The sequence below is a fragment of the Scardinius erythrophthalmus genome (genome assembly GCF_964197995.2).
Source record: "Scardinius erythrophthalmus genome assembly, chromosome: 11".
NCBI lineage: Eukaryota > Metazoa > Chordata > Actinopteri > Cypriniformes > Leuciscidae > Scardinius > Scardinius erythrophthalmus.
In genome coordinates, this window is record NC_138231.1 from 24,529,180 (window position 1) to 24,543,290 (window position 14,111).

General features: G+C 40.0%; 1 protein-coding gene across 2 annotated transcripts; it reads left to right on the plus strand.

Annotated features, from left to right (window-relative positions):
* Positions 1-15: 15 nt before the first annotated feature.
* arv1 (ARV1 homolog, fatty acid homeostasis modulator) lies at positions 16-10,871 on the plus strand. 2 transcript variants are annotated; one of them, XM_081378735.1, is made up of 5 exons: positions 16-183; positions 680-799; positions 1,252-1,405; positions 3,175-3,396; positions 9,499-10,871. In XM_081378735.1, the coding sequence occupies exons 1-5, from the start codon at positions 88-90 to the stop codon at positions 9,624-9,626; spliced, it is 720 nt and encodes a 239-aa protein (XP_081234861.1). In that variant the 5' UTR covers positions 16-87; the 3' UTR covers positions 9,627-10,871. The 2 variants fall into 2 exon arrangements, with proteins under 2 accessions (XP_081234861.1, XP_081234862.1); XM_081378736.1 differs by having other exon boundaries at positions 28-183; positions 9,467-10,377.
* The last annotated feature ends 3,240 nt before the right edge of the window (positions 10,872-14,111 follow it).

Sequence of the window (14,111 nt, forward strand, 5' to 3'; positions counted from 1 at the left end):
TACATTTCCCATCAGTGGCGCTATAAGCCCCGCCTCTAATGGAGGATCAGGAAGCAGTAGGCGTGTTTTCGTGCTGTCATACGGAGAATGGCATCGGGACTGTTCAAATGTGTCGAGTGTAACGAAGATGCAACCGAACTGTATCGAGACTACAGCCATGGCATACTGAAGCTCACCAGATGTGTGAGTACATCATCTTTTCTAGTTTAGTCTGGTTTTATCTGATCTGTTGAGGTTAGCATGCTCACAGTTTAGGGCGGCCTATTGTAATGCATATAGATAGGGAAGCCCGCTGATATATGTCGCTATTTTACTCCATTTATATTTTTTGCTGTATTTATATTTTTCTTGGCTGAAACCCCCATCTGTTGAGCACATCCAAAGTTAAAGCCTGGCAAAAAAGAAGAAAAAAATACAACGAATATATGGTGAAACTGCTGTTTATTGACAATGCTTAAAGAAGAGTTCCTTTAAAGAATTTAAATGAATTAAAAATGCAATATTATCTGATGCTGTAAGTCCATCTTCCACATTTCTGCATTTGAAATACATTATAGGCTATTTAATGCCTTAAAAAAGACATAATACAATTATGAAATTGATGTTTTGTCTAATATTGTCACTAATATCTGTAGATATGTTTTTTTTTGTAAATTATATTTTTTATTCCCCTTTGCAGAGTTCATGCAAGAAGCCGGTTGACAAATACATAGAATATGATCCAGTTATTATTCTGATAGATGCCACTCTATGCAAAATCCAGGCCTTTAGACATATACTCTTCAACACTGAGATCAATGTGAGTAAAATGTATTTTTACTTTTGTTTTGGAAAAAAAATATGTGTACAGAAAGTTACTCTGATAGCACAAGTAAATCTCTGAGACAACTATTTGATGTCTGCATTTACATCTGCAAGACGTAATTTTTAGTGTTTGCTCACCTGCAATACGTCTCTAGGACGTTTCCTGTTAGATGTCATATAGACATTTAGAATACCTATGTCTTTAAGATGTTTAAGATTTAGAATGTGTGCATTGCAAAACTGCTTTCTAAGACGTTATTTCAGATGTTTCAGATGTTTTTAGACAGCAGATGCTTTCCAGATTAACAGATCTTTAGCAGACATCTTACAGACGTACCTGTGCTATCTACCAATTGTCACACTGTGCACAGAATACAGACTGCATATTGCATAAATAGTAAGCATAGTATTCCATTGTAAACACAGCCTCTGATACTCTCTCTCTAGATCCACTGGAAACTGTGTGTGTTCTGTCTGCTGTGTGAGGCGTATCTGCGCTGGTCCCTCCAGCAGGGGTCCCAGCCCAGCAATGACCCCGCTGACATCATTCGTTACACCAAAGAATGGGAGTTTTATTGCATGTTTGCACTGGCTGCGCTGGGTAAATCATTGTGTTTGGCTCTGACTAATTGGATGGAATTATTGAGAAGCACTAATTGAGTTGTTGGGTAACACAAAGTAGTGTACAAGTTATGCATATTTTAAAGGTATTATGTAATAGAGTATTTAAGGGTTTATAGTCAATGTAACTATCAGTGTTGGGGGTAAATCATTACAAGTAACTTGAGTTACGTAATCAGATTACTTTTTCAAGTAACTAGTAAAGTAATGCATTACTTTTTCAATTTGCTATAAAATATCTAAGTTACTTTTCCAAATAAGTAACGCTAGTTACTTTTTCACATTTATTGACTGACAGCTCTCTGTTGAGAGAAACAAAGTGAGGTGGTGGTGTGTGCGCTGTGTAAACATGATGGTTATTGTAGTTCTAGAGTAAATGTGAACTTACTCATCTCACTGCTCAAAATAAATAAAAACAGTAAAATGCAATCTTAGAATTTTACTCAACTTTTATAATTAACTATTAAATTACACAAATATACTTTGTGAATTTAATCTCACTTTATTAATGTCTTTGCTGCTGACCTTCAATGATCTAATTCAACCATACTAATAAGCAAAAATTACTTTATAAGATTTAGAAATAAGAGTGTTGAACTTCCTTCTCCTGTATATTATTGTTCTTTAATCCAGAACAGCAGCGCAGCTGAAATGTTAGTTTGAGCAGCACCCTTTACTGTACAAGCGTAAATATACATTTCCTTCAGCCTGAGGCTTATTCAGTTCACTTTTGGTGTGAAAGGGCCTTAACATTTGCCAAAAATATAACTTTTTTGTTGGTCTTGTTATAAAAAAAAAAAAAAACAAGCAAGCCCAGCCCAGGTGAGAAGAAAAAGTAACGTAACACATTACTTTTCATAAAAAGTAACTAAGTAATGCAATTAATTACTTTTTTGGGGGAGTAACGCAATATTCTAATGCATTACTTTTAAAAGTAACTTTCCCCAACACTGGTAACTATCAACAGTAAACAGTAATATTGTAAAATATTATTTCAATTTAAAATAACTGTTTGCTACTGTAATATATTTTAAAATGTAATTTATCCCTGTGATGCAAAGCTGAATTTTCAGTATCATTACTCCAGATAACAGTTGTGCAGCACGGTCCAAAGATCGATTAGAATCAAAGAATAAAATAAGATGTTAAGTGTCATCAGCATGTTAAGATGAATCCGGTGTACCAAGTTTTATTTTTCTAGAACAAAGGGTTCAAAAGTTACAACCGTTTCAAATGTGAATTTTTGAACTGGTAATGGCGCAATAGAGTTGGTCCTAGAGACTTCAAAATTGTTCAGATTACTATACATTACTATCACTACAAGTGTGCCCATTTTCATAATTCTCCCACTTACAGTTCATAGGGATGCCATAGACTCCCATTTGGGTAGTTTGTGACGTCAGAAACACCAGCGATTTCAAACCGCGTTTTTGAGACTGTCTTTGGTTCACTGCAGTTTTAAGAAGAAAATACTCAGCAATGGTGTTGACTTGTGAATTTACACATGGTTTGTCTTAAAGCATATTAAAAACACCACATAGACATATAAACAACATTTCAAAGCTTGATTTTCACCACAGGGAGAAGTAAAGTGTTACCTACTATTCGTATCCTTATTACTGTAATGTAAAAGATTGCATTACAGTAATTAGAATATTGTTTGGAGTGGAAAATGTGCTTAATTATCATGAAAATAATGTGCTAATGCATCGATTCACCCTAACAGCCTGTGCTTTGTTTGGTTTCTAGAACTGGCCGTGTTCTGCACAGGTGTGTTGGTCATTCTCTGGATGGCGAAGCTCTTCTCTGGTGCTTCTTTTGAATTCACTCCGCTGTTAAAGGCACTTCTGCTGTCTGGCTACGGCAAAGTGCTGTTGATCCCGGCTGTCATCTGGGAGCACGATTTCTCCCCGCTCTGCTTCGGCCTCATACGACTGTTCGTTCTGACCTCAAATTCACAAGCCATAAGAGGTAAAGATCAACAAACACCTATATTCATGGAACACATACAAGTTAAACGCACTCACTGGCAGCACAAGATAAGCATACACTCTCTTTCACGTAAACACCCAGAGGCAAAGCGAAATGTGCGCATAACACTCACAGAACCAAAGTAAATACTTTCTCTCCCTCCCACGGGCTCAGTTTCCCACACACATGCGTTCACATGGAGGGTTAGATTGTTTGCGTAAGGTCCTGGAGGTACAGGTCACTCCCAGAAGTTCCTGTGGTCTGAACAGATGTTTCACCAACACTGTTATAGGGATATCAAATCTATCAGTGTATTAGTTCTAAATTGAAACAAGCTTTTGTATCATATCAAACCAACATGAATACTAACAGTCAGTGTTGGGGAAAGTTACTTTTAAAAGTATTGTGTTACAATATTGCGTTACTCCCAAAAAAAGTAACTAATTGCGTTACTTTATTTTTTATGAAAAACAATGCGTTACATTACTTTTGGTTACTTTTTCTCACCTGAGCTGGGCTTGCTTGTTTGTTTTTTAATAACAACAAAAAAATTCTATTTTTGGCAAATGTAAAGGCCCTTTCACACCAAAAGTGAAATAAACTAGATGTACCGCATCGCGGTACAAAATATGACCGCCGCTCAGGCCTGCACTGGCTTTCCACAAAAATAAATGACGTGGAGTAATTTGGCTGTATTGCGTGTTTATGTATATACCTAAAAAAAGTAATAGTATGTGCATGTCTGTCTGTGTGTGTGTGTGTGTGTGTGTGTGTGTGTGTGTGTGTGTGTGTGTGTGTGTGTGTGTGTGTGTGTGTGTGTTTGTGTATGTGTGTGTCTGTGTGTGTGTGTGTGTGTGTGTGTGTGTGTGTGTGTGTGTGTGTGTGTGTGTGTGTGTGTGTGTGTGTGTGTGTGTGTGTGTGTGTGTGTGTGTGCGTGTATGTATGTGTGCGTACATGTGTGCACGTGTGTGTTTGTGTGTGTGTGTCTGTGCATGTGGATTTGTATGTGTGTGTATGGGTGTGTGTCTGTGCGTGTGGATGTCAGTGTGTGTGCATGCTTGCGTTTCTTTGTATTCCTGCATGTGTGTGTGTGACAGTATCATCCTAAACCAGCAACCCTTCGCTCAACAGCACCATCTACAGGCCGATGAGTGTACAGTCACTAAATGTGCACATAAATGAATTTATTTTATACCCCCCCATGGATGAAATTCTACAAAACTTAGCAGAGGATACCCCCAGAGGATGTCAAGTTAATCATACACATGAAATATGGTGCAGTTCTGAACATCTCCACTGAAGATAGGGGCGATTAAAGCAGAATAATATTGCATTTTCATTTTTTATGGGAGGGGCGCAAATCACAAATGAGTGATTATGGGCTAGGTTGATGTGGGCCCTTAAGAGCAACATACCATAAAAATTTCTTCATCCTCGTTGCCACGGTTCAGGTAGTTATTTAGGAAAAACTGCATTTTTTTGGGTTTGGGGGGGCCCAGCGCGGGGGGGGGAGTGGCCCCCGGGGACCAAACGAAATTTTTCCGTAGAAGTCTAGTGGGGCTACATGCCCACCAAATTTCATGTTCCCCGGTGCTTCGGTGTCCCTGGTATCGTTGACGAAAAATTTACGGGGGCCCCAGCTCAGGGGGGGAAGTGGCCCCCGGGGACCAAACGAAATTTTTCCGTAAAAGTCTAGTAGACCAACATACCATAAAAATTTCTTCATCCTCGGTGCCACGGTTCAGGTAGTTATTTAGGAAAAACTGCATTTTTTTGGGTTTGGGGGGGCCCAGCGCGGGGGGGGAGTGGCCCCCGGGGACCAAACGAAATTTTTCCTTAGAAGTCTAGTGGGGCTACATGCCCACCAAATTTCATGTTCCCCGGTGCTTCAGTGTCCCTGGTATCGTTGACAAAAAATTTACGGGGGCCCCAGCGCGGGGGGGGGGGGAAGTGGCCCCCGGGGACCAAACGAAATTTTTCCCTAAAAGTCTAGTAGACCAACATACCATAAAAATTTCTTCATCCTCGGTGCCACGGTTCAGGTAGTTATTTAGGAAAAACTGCATTTTTCTGGGTTTGGGGGGCCCAGCCCGGGGGGGGAGTGGCCCCCGGGGACCAACCGAAATTTTTCCTTAGAAGTCTAGTGGGGCTAAATGCCCACCAAATTTCATGTTCCCCGGTGCTTCGGTGTCCCTGGTATCGTTGACGAAAAATTTACGGGGTCCCCAGCGCGGGGGGGGAAGTGGCCCCCGGGGACCAAACGAAATTTTTCCTTAGAAGTCTAGTGGGGCTACATGCCCACCAAATTTCATGTTCCCCGGTGCTTCGGTGTCCCTGGTATCGTTGACGAAAAATTTACGGGGGCCCCAGCGCGGGGGGGGGGGGGAAGTGGCCCCCGGGGACCAAACGAAATTTTTCCCTAAAAGTCTAGTAGACCAACATACCATAAAAATTTCTTCATCCTCGGTGCCACGGTTCAGGTAGTTATTTAGGAAAAACTGCATTTTTTTTGGGTTTGGGGGGGCCCAGCGCGGGGGGGGGAGTGGCCCCCGGGGACCAAACGAAATTTTTCCTTAGAAGTCTAGTGGGGCTACATGCCCACCAAATTTCATGTTCCCCGGTGCTTCGGTGTCCCTGGTATCGTTGACGAAAAATTTACGGGGGCCCCAGCGCGGGGGGGGAAGTGGCCCCCGGGGACCAAACGAAATTTTTCTGTAAAAGTCTAGTAGACCAACATACCATAAAAATTTCTTCATCCTCGGTGCCACGGTTCAGGTAGTTATTTAGGAAAAACTGCATTTTTTTGGGTTTGGGGGGGCCCAGCGCGGGGGGGGAGTGGCCCCCGGGGACCAAATCAAATTTTTCCTTAGAAGTCTAGTGGGGCTACATGCCCACCAAATTTCATGTTCCCCAGTGCTTCGGTGTCCCTGGTATCGTTGACGAAAAATTTACGGGGGCCCCAGCGCGGGGGGGGAAGTGGCCCCCGGGGACCAAACGAAATTTTTCTGTAAAAGTCTAGTAGACCAACATACCATAAAAATTTCTTCATCCTCGGTGCCACGGTTCAGGTAGTTATTTAGGAAAAACTGCATTGTTTTGGGTTTGGGGGGGCCCAGCGCGGGGGGGGGGGGAGTGGCCTCCGGGGACCAAACGAAATTTTTCCTTAGAAGTCTAGTGGGGCTACATGCCCACCAAATTTCATGTTCCCCGGTGCTTCGGTGTCCCTGGTATCGTTGACGAAAAATTTACGGGGGCCCCAGCGCGGGGGGGGAAGTGGCCCCCGTGGACCAAATGAAATTTTTCCGTAAAAGTCTAGTAGACCAACATACCATAAAAATTTCTTCATCCTCGGTGCCACGGTTCAGGTAGTTATTTAGGAAAAACTGCATTTTTTGGGGTTTGGGGGGGCCCAGCGCGGGGGGGGGAGTGGCCCCCGGGGACCAAACTAAATTTTTCCTTAGAATTCTAGTGGGGCTACATGCCCACCAAATTTCATGTTCCCCGGTGCTTCGGTGTCCCTGGTATCGTTGACGAAAAATTTACGGGGGCCCCAGCGGGGGGGGGGAAGTGGCCCCCGGGGACCAAACGAAATTTTTCTGTAAAAGTCTAGTAGACCAACATACCATAAAAATTTCTTCATCCTCGGTGCCACGGTTCAGGTAGTTATTTAGGAAAAACTGCATTTTTTTGGGTTTGGGGGGGCCCAGCGCGGGGGGGGGAGTGGCCCCCGGGGACCAAACGAAATTTTTCCTTAGAAGTCTAGTGGGGCTACATGCCCACCAAATTTCATGTTCCTCGGTGCTTCGGTGTCCCTGGTATCGTTGACGAAAAATTTACGGGGGCCCCAGCGCGGGGGGGGAAGTGGCCCCCGGGGACCAAACGAAATTTTTCTGTAAAAGTCTAGTAGACCAACATACCATAAAAATTTCTTCATCCTCGGTGCCACGGTTCAGGTAGTTATTTAGGAAAAACTGCATTTTTTGGGGTTTGGGGGGGCCCAGCGCGGGGGGGGAGTGGCCCCCGGGGACCAAACGAAATTTTTCCTTAGAAGTCTAGTGGGGCTACATGCCCACCAAATTTCATGTTCCCCGGTGCTTCGGTGTCCCTGGTATCGTTGACGAAAAATTTACAGGGGCCCCAGCGCGGGGGGGGAAGTGGCCCCCGGGGACCAAATGAAATTTTTCCGTAAAAGTCTAGTAGACCAACATACCATAAAAATTTCTTCATCCTCGGTGCCACGGTTCAGGTAGTTATTTAGGAAAAACTGCATTTTTTGGGGTTTGGGGGGGCCCAGCGCGGGGGGGGGAGTGGCCCCCGGGGACCAAACGAAATTTTTCCTTAGAAGTCTAGTGGGGCTACATGCTCACCAAATTTCATGTTCCCCGGTGTTTCGGTGTCCCTGGTATCGTTGACGAAAAATTCAGTAAGGTGACGGGAAAAAAAAAAAAAAAAACTTTGACAATCCCTATATGACCGCTTTCGCTAGCTACGCTAGCGGCGGTCATAATAAGCCTCAGGCTGAAGGAAATGCATATTTACGTCTGTACAGTAGAGGGCGCCGCTCAAAGTAACCTTTCAGCTGTGCTGCTGTTCTGGATAAAAGAACAAATAGGATACAGGAGAAGGAAGTTCAACACTCTTATTTTAAAATTTAATCTAAAGTCATTTTTGCTTATTAGAATGGTTGAATTAGATCATTGAAGGTCAGCAGAAAAGACATTGGTTAATAAAGTGAGATTAAATACATAAAGTATTATTTGTGTAATTTAATATAATTAATTATAAGTTTTGCGTAAAATTCAGAGATTGCATTTTCTGGTTTTATTCATTTTGAGGAATACTGAGGGCCCTATCTTACACCCGGCGCAATGCAGCGCCAAGCGCGGCGCAAGTGTTTTTTGCTAGTGTCAGTCCGACGTAGTTATGATTTTCACGTCCTGCACCACGTTGTTTTAATAGCAGATGCATTTGCGCCCATTTGTGCGCCCATGGGCTGGTCTGAAAACGAGGAGTGTTCAGGCGCATTGTTGGCGCGTTGCTATTTTGAGGCAACAGAAATAGACTGCGCTATTGACTAACTGAATCCTGGTCAGTGGCGCAATATTTTTTTGTTATTTAATGAGCGCGTTAGTAATGTGCGCCGATAGGTGTGTCCACAATGCGCGTACACTCTGCTTATTAAACACACAGGGACGCACAGCAGCACACAAACATGCCAAATATTTAAAATAAAAGGATTACAATGTAAAATATTATTATTGTGTACATAAAGATATGGTGGAACCCGGCTTGTCTCGTAGATGGTCTGCTTGTGCACTTTTACCTCGCGCACGAGCAGTTCCGTTTGCGCTCTGGAGACGCGTTCGGTCTTTCCACTATCAAATTCCGTCATGTAAATAGCGAATCTGCCATGGCGCAAGCGCAACTGGCTTTTATAGGGAATGGGAGATGAGACTCTGATTGCTTTAACGCATGTAAATCCCAAAACACACCCATTACTCATTAAGAGAAAAGGGACAACCCTTTTAGACCATGCGCCGGGAGTGCGACCATTTTTCCTGTCGTTAAACTAGCAAAAGTGGATTCGGACACGCCTTATTATACGTTTATCTCTGTAAAGCTGCTTTGAAACAATCTACATTGTTAAAAGCGCTATATAAATGAAGATGACTTGACTTGACTTAAGTGAACTTGCGCCGTGCACTTTAGACCAGCGCTTAGATCCTTAAAATAGGGCCCTGAATGTTTTTGTGCAAGTGAGATGAGTAAATGCATGTGCACATTTAATCTAGAACATAAATAACCATCATGTTTACACAGCGCACACAACACCTCCTCACTTTATTTATCTCAACATGAGGACAAGAGCTGTCAGTCAATAAATGTCAAAAAGTAACTGGCGTTACTTATTTGAAAAAGTAAATTAGATATTTTGTTGTAAATTGAAAAAGTAATGCGTCACTTTACTAGTTACTTGAAAAAGTAATCTGATTACATAACTCAAGTTACTTGTATTGAGTTACCCCCAACACTGCTAACAATACATATTTACTGGCACGTTTTAATCTAGATTTTTTTTAAGATACATTCTCCATGTTCCAGTGATTCTGAACTGCAGTCGCCGTCTGTCTCTCCTGGCGGTGTGTGGAGGCTTGCTGTTGGAGATGTGGGTCGCCCAGGCTTTAAAAACACTGCAAGTCTGTTCACAGGACTATCTGTCGATGCTCTAGATTAGAAGAACATGAGGACTTCACCATCAGGATCGTCTCAAACCTTTGACCGGATGTATCTAACAGTCCTGTCTTAATATAAATGGGTGCTCTGAATTGATCCAAAGCATTTTTGTCAGTGAGACAGAAGGTTTGATTCATGATTCAACTGTTTACCTTGTTAAATCTCAGATGTGGATGTAGAAACATTCTTGTCATTACTTCAGAGATGTTGTTTGATCAAGATGTTTTGTATAAAGGAATTTATTGTGAAACTAAATGAGGTCATCGAGAGCAAATTTTTCATCTTTACTATGGTTACCACATAGTTATGAGTTTGTACATGCATATATGTCTGGTATGTACTAAGCTAACCCCTTTGAAGACCGGTGACTTGTTTTCACTTGAGAGTTCTCCTTATACACAGAAACTAGTCTATATAGGCAGAAAAGGAGCAGGCCTGCAGTTTCCACGAAATCCTGTATGTTTATGAAGACTTTGAAGGCACAGCTTCACATTCCTGAGGTCATTTGTCAAATTCCTCCATTAGCTCTGCTGACAGAAGACGTTGACTCAGATATACTGCAGATGGCTGTTGACATGATGTGTTTAAATACTGTAATGATCTGAATGTCTGTTTTATATTGCCAGGTTTATGTATGGACTTGCGTAATTCATCTATGTTACATAAATGTGAAGTGTGGACTTTCAGTATGAACTTGTGCAACTTGTTCTGAACAAACTCAGGGAATAAATCTTGCACTTCTTTGTGAAACCAGTGCTTAATGTTTTGTAACGGTTTAGTGTTTCTGAGGCAGTGCTGAGGGGGATTGTGGGTATTATAGGGTATGTTAAAAAATAATATATAAACTGAATATACAGTATATTATAATATTTATTACACATGATGCAGTGGAATTTAAAAATATAATTACAATGAATTTGATAGATAGACACACAGACAGTTAGACAGACAGACAGGTGAACATAGATAGACAGACAGACATACAGACAGATCAAACTGCATATTTTTACACCTGTAGATTGTTATGACTAAACACAGGTCAGTGTTGAATGTCCACAAGTCAGAACAGGTTTTTTAATATCTTTGCTGAACGATCATACTCTGGTATCTTGTTGTACTACAGTCACAGTGTGCAGGTCTGAAGGATCTCTGTGTGTCCGCTTCACGGGTCAGTATTGTTTAGGAGTCAGATGGCATGCTAAATTAATCCTGAAATGAAGTTATCCAATAAGAAGAGAATGCAATATTGGGCTCCACTCTAAATTCAAGTCAATTACTTTCAGTCATTCTTTGAATACTTGTGTTGTGTTTTTCAGATGCTATCTGGGTACATTTAAAAATTCAACATCATTTTCAGTAGTGAGTACAAGAAAACTTAAAATATGGCTACATTCAATCCCACTGATATAAAAAATATATATATTTTTTAAATTAATGCATAGTTCCTTTACTGGATGATGATTGGTCAACGTTCCAGTCATGCTAGAATACACATGAAATTATGTAAAAGAGTCAGTCTCACTATTACATTCTTAAATGACTTTATTTATTTGAATAATTTTCAAGAAATTGTACATTTATTATATGTAATGTATTTATATTATACTGTATATTAAGAGGACAACTACTAAACAATACAGGGCCGGTATTTTCTAGCAATAAAAAATAAGAGGTACAAAATAGAAGAGATTTTGATACGAGTTGTAAATAATTTAAATAACTCAACTGATTGTGGTTCCTGTAATGTGATAACCACAGTTCTGTGCCCAAGGATATGATTCTCTTAAAATTTAAACTTGCTATGAACAATGACAAAGAGTATGGAAATGCTTTTCAGACAGTTATTGAACAATGCGAGAGGCTCACATTGTGAGCGGACCTTTAGAATTCAAATGATGTTTTGTTTAAGATTTTCAGATGATGTCATGTTTAAGATGTTTTGTATATATTGTGAAACTAAATGAGGTCATCGAGAGCAAATTTTTCATCTTAACTATGATTACCACATGAGTTTGTACATGCTTGTCAGACAATTATTGAACTTATAGAATTCGAATGTCAAAAATATTTGACCACAAAAACCAAACCAAACAACATGGATTATAAGAGTACACTTATTTCACATGAAGTATGTAATACTGCACCATTAATGTCACTAAACTGCAACAGTAATAATCATTGTTTTCAAACAGTTTTTCAAACACTCCCCCTATATTCCATTGGTCAACCAAGCGGATAGACCCGCCTCAAACTCACACCATTGGTTGAGCCCATGTTGCTGTTAAGACATCAAAATATTTTGTGGCCTGAATGTCATTTAAAATTAAAGGGATAGTTCACCCAAAAATGAACAGTCAGTCATTACAAACCGATGAGGTTCATTCTTGAAAGCACATTGAGCTTCTGTTTACCATATTTAATGAGCTCTATGTGTGTGTGTTGATCAATGTTTACATATGAATAAAAGCCTAAATGAAATCTGTTTATCATATAAACCGATTATCTAGAAGACTGATTAAACTGCTTGATTCATATGGATTACTTTTACAATGTCTTTATGAACTTTATGATGCTTGAAAGTTTTTGTGGAATGGACTTTCAACGGAAGGACAACAATCTCTCCAGTTTCATTAAAAAATGTCTTCATTTGTGTTTCAAAGATATGTGAAAGTCTTATGAGTTTGGAACGACATGAGGGTTAGTAATTAATGACAGAATTTTCATTTTTGAGTGAACTATCACTTTACATCCTTGATTTCTTTAGAGAAATTTCCAATAGTTCCAAAAGGTCTACATTAATTTGTTCAAGTAATAACAGACGTATGGCTTCTTTACCACGTTCTCTGCTGCATGGGCAACACATCTTTCCCTTGTTGCAATTTGAGCAGGAAAATCCCTGGTCAACGTGACGCGGACGCATTCAATAAAGATTACAGTAATCCGACTCAATCTCCTGAACAGGTGCTTAGGCCCAAACTCAGGTGTGGATTTCCATTTAGAGATTTAGCGCACAGCAATAAAACACCCTCACATGGAAACAATAAAGACCCACATCTCGCCTCCCTATTGCTGAAGAACTGTAATTGTATAAGTATTGACATAATATCTATTAAATGTACTGAGATATCAAGTTCAAGAAAGTACAGTTAGACCTGTGAGCAGTGGAATATCATAACAGACTCACTTATTCATCTCCTCAATATATGGCAGGATTTTGTGACTTTTAATCTCGTTGTCAGTTTGTTTCTGTTACTATAATAACTTACTATAGCTACAACATATAGCCTATATGTTTATGTAGCATAGCATCTTGATTTTAAAGAGGTCCTATTATGCTCATTAACAGGTTCATATTTTTGTTTTGGGGGTCTACTAGAGTAGGTTTACATTATTTAATGTTCAAAAAACTCAATTTCCTTATAATTTACATTGTTGCAGCACCTGCTTTCACCCTCTGTCTGAACGCTTTAAAACCTGCCTTCCATAAAGCACAAGCGGCTCTGATTGGTCAGCCGGCCCCGGTCTGTTGTGGCTGGTCGACCGCACTCAGCATGTGTTGGAAATGTAAGGCCCCTTAAAGGGTTATTTCACCCCAAAATTCAAATTATCCCATAATTTACTCAGCCTCATGCCATCCTAGGTATAACTTTCTTCTTTTAGTCTTGGCCAGGAATTATTTAAATGAGAAATATTATATTATAAATTCCCTTACTCTTTAAACCTATTCCTTACCCGTATCACACCACAATAGAAGCAAAAGTCATCAACACAATAAGTACATTGTACCTAACAATAATTTTTTTTATTTAAGTATATAGTAGTTAAAGACACCTGGTATACCAGTAAGGGAAACCAGCATTATTCCACGTAAACATTTCAAACAGTAATATTCTACATGTATGACTTCATTATGCTGCATGTTTAATTCAGCAAGTGGAATCAAGTTATAATCTTGGAAATAAAATGGTAATTCTGCATTTTTATCCATATCTGTGTATAAATGCCTTAACATTTTGCAGGTAAATCAAACTAAAAAAAGGATATAGAAGGTTGTATGGAGTGCATTGCATTATAGGAGTCGATAATCCACACAGTAAGCTAATGCTCATTTATGCATATGTAGGTCAACCTGATATTATATGCATACAGAAAATTTGCATACTGTGCTGCACAGTAAACATAATATACTAAAGTATAAGCACAATATGCACATTTTCTCCATATGATAAATAAATCGAGATGAATGACCCAAAGTACTACTTTTTCAAAGTATAAAATAATTTAATGTGTGAAATACTCTATCCAACAATGCAATGCACTGAATCTGACTATCCATTTCCAGTGTGATGGATGAAACTAGAGCAAATCAGCCACAATTTTTAACATCCTGATCCATTATTAAACAGGCTCCCAGAAGTTAAGATATTTGTTTACAAAATTGCATTAAGATGCTAATTAAATAAGATAACCAGACAACTGAA

What these genes read in the sequence shown, in the direction of transcription:
- arv1 (XM_081378735.1), top strand. Translation starts at nt 88, where the DNA reads ATGGCATCGGGACTGTTCAAATGTGTCGAGTGTAACGAAGATGCAACC. An exon ending in TCTTCAACACTGAGATCAAT is followed by an intron (nt 800 to 1,251) that starts GTGAGTAAAATG and finishes CTCTCTCTCTAG; the next exon opens with ATCCACTGGAAACTGTGTGT. An exon ending in GTTTGCACTGGCTGCGCTGG is followed by an intron (nt 1,406 to 3,174) that starts GTAAATCATTGT and finishes TTTGGTTTCTAG; the next exon opens with AACTGGCCGTGTTCTGCACA.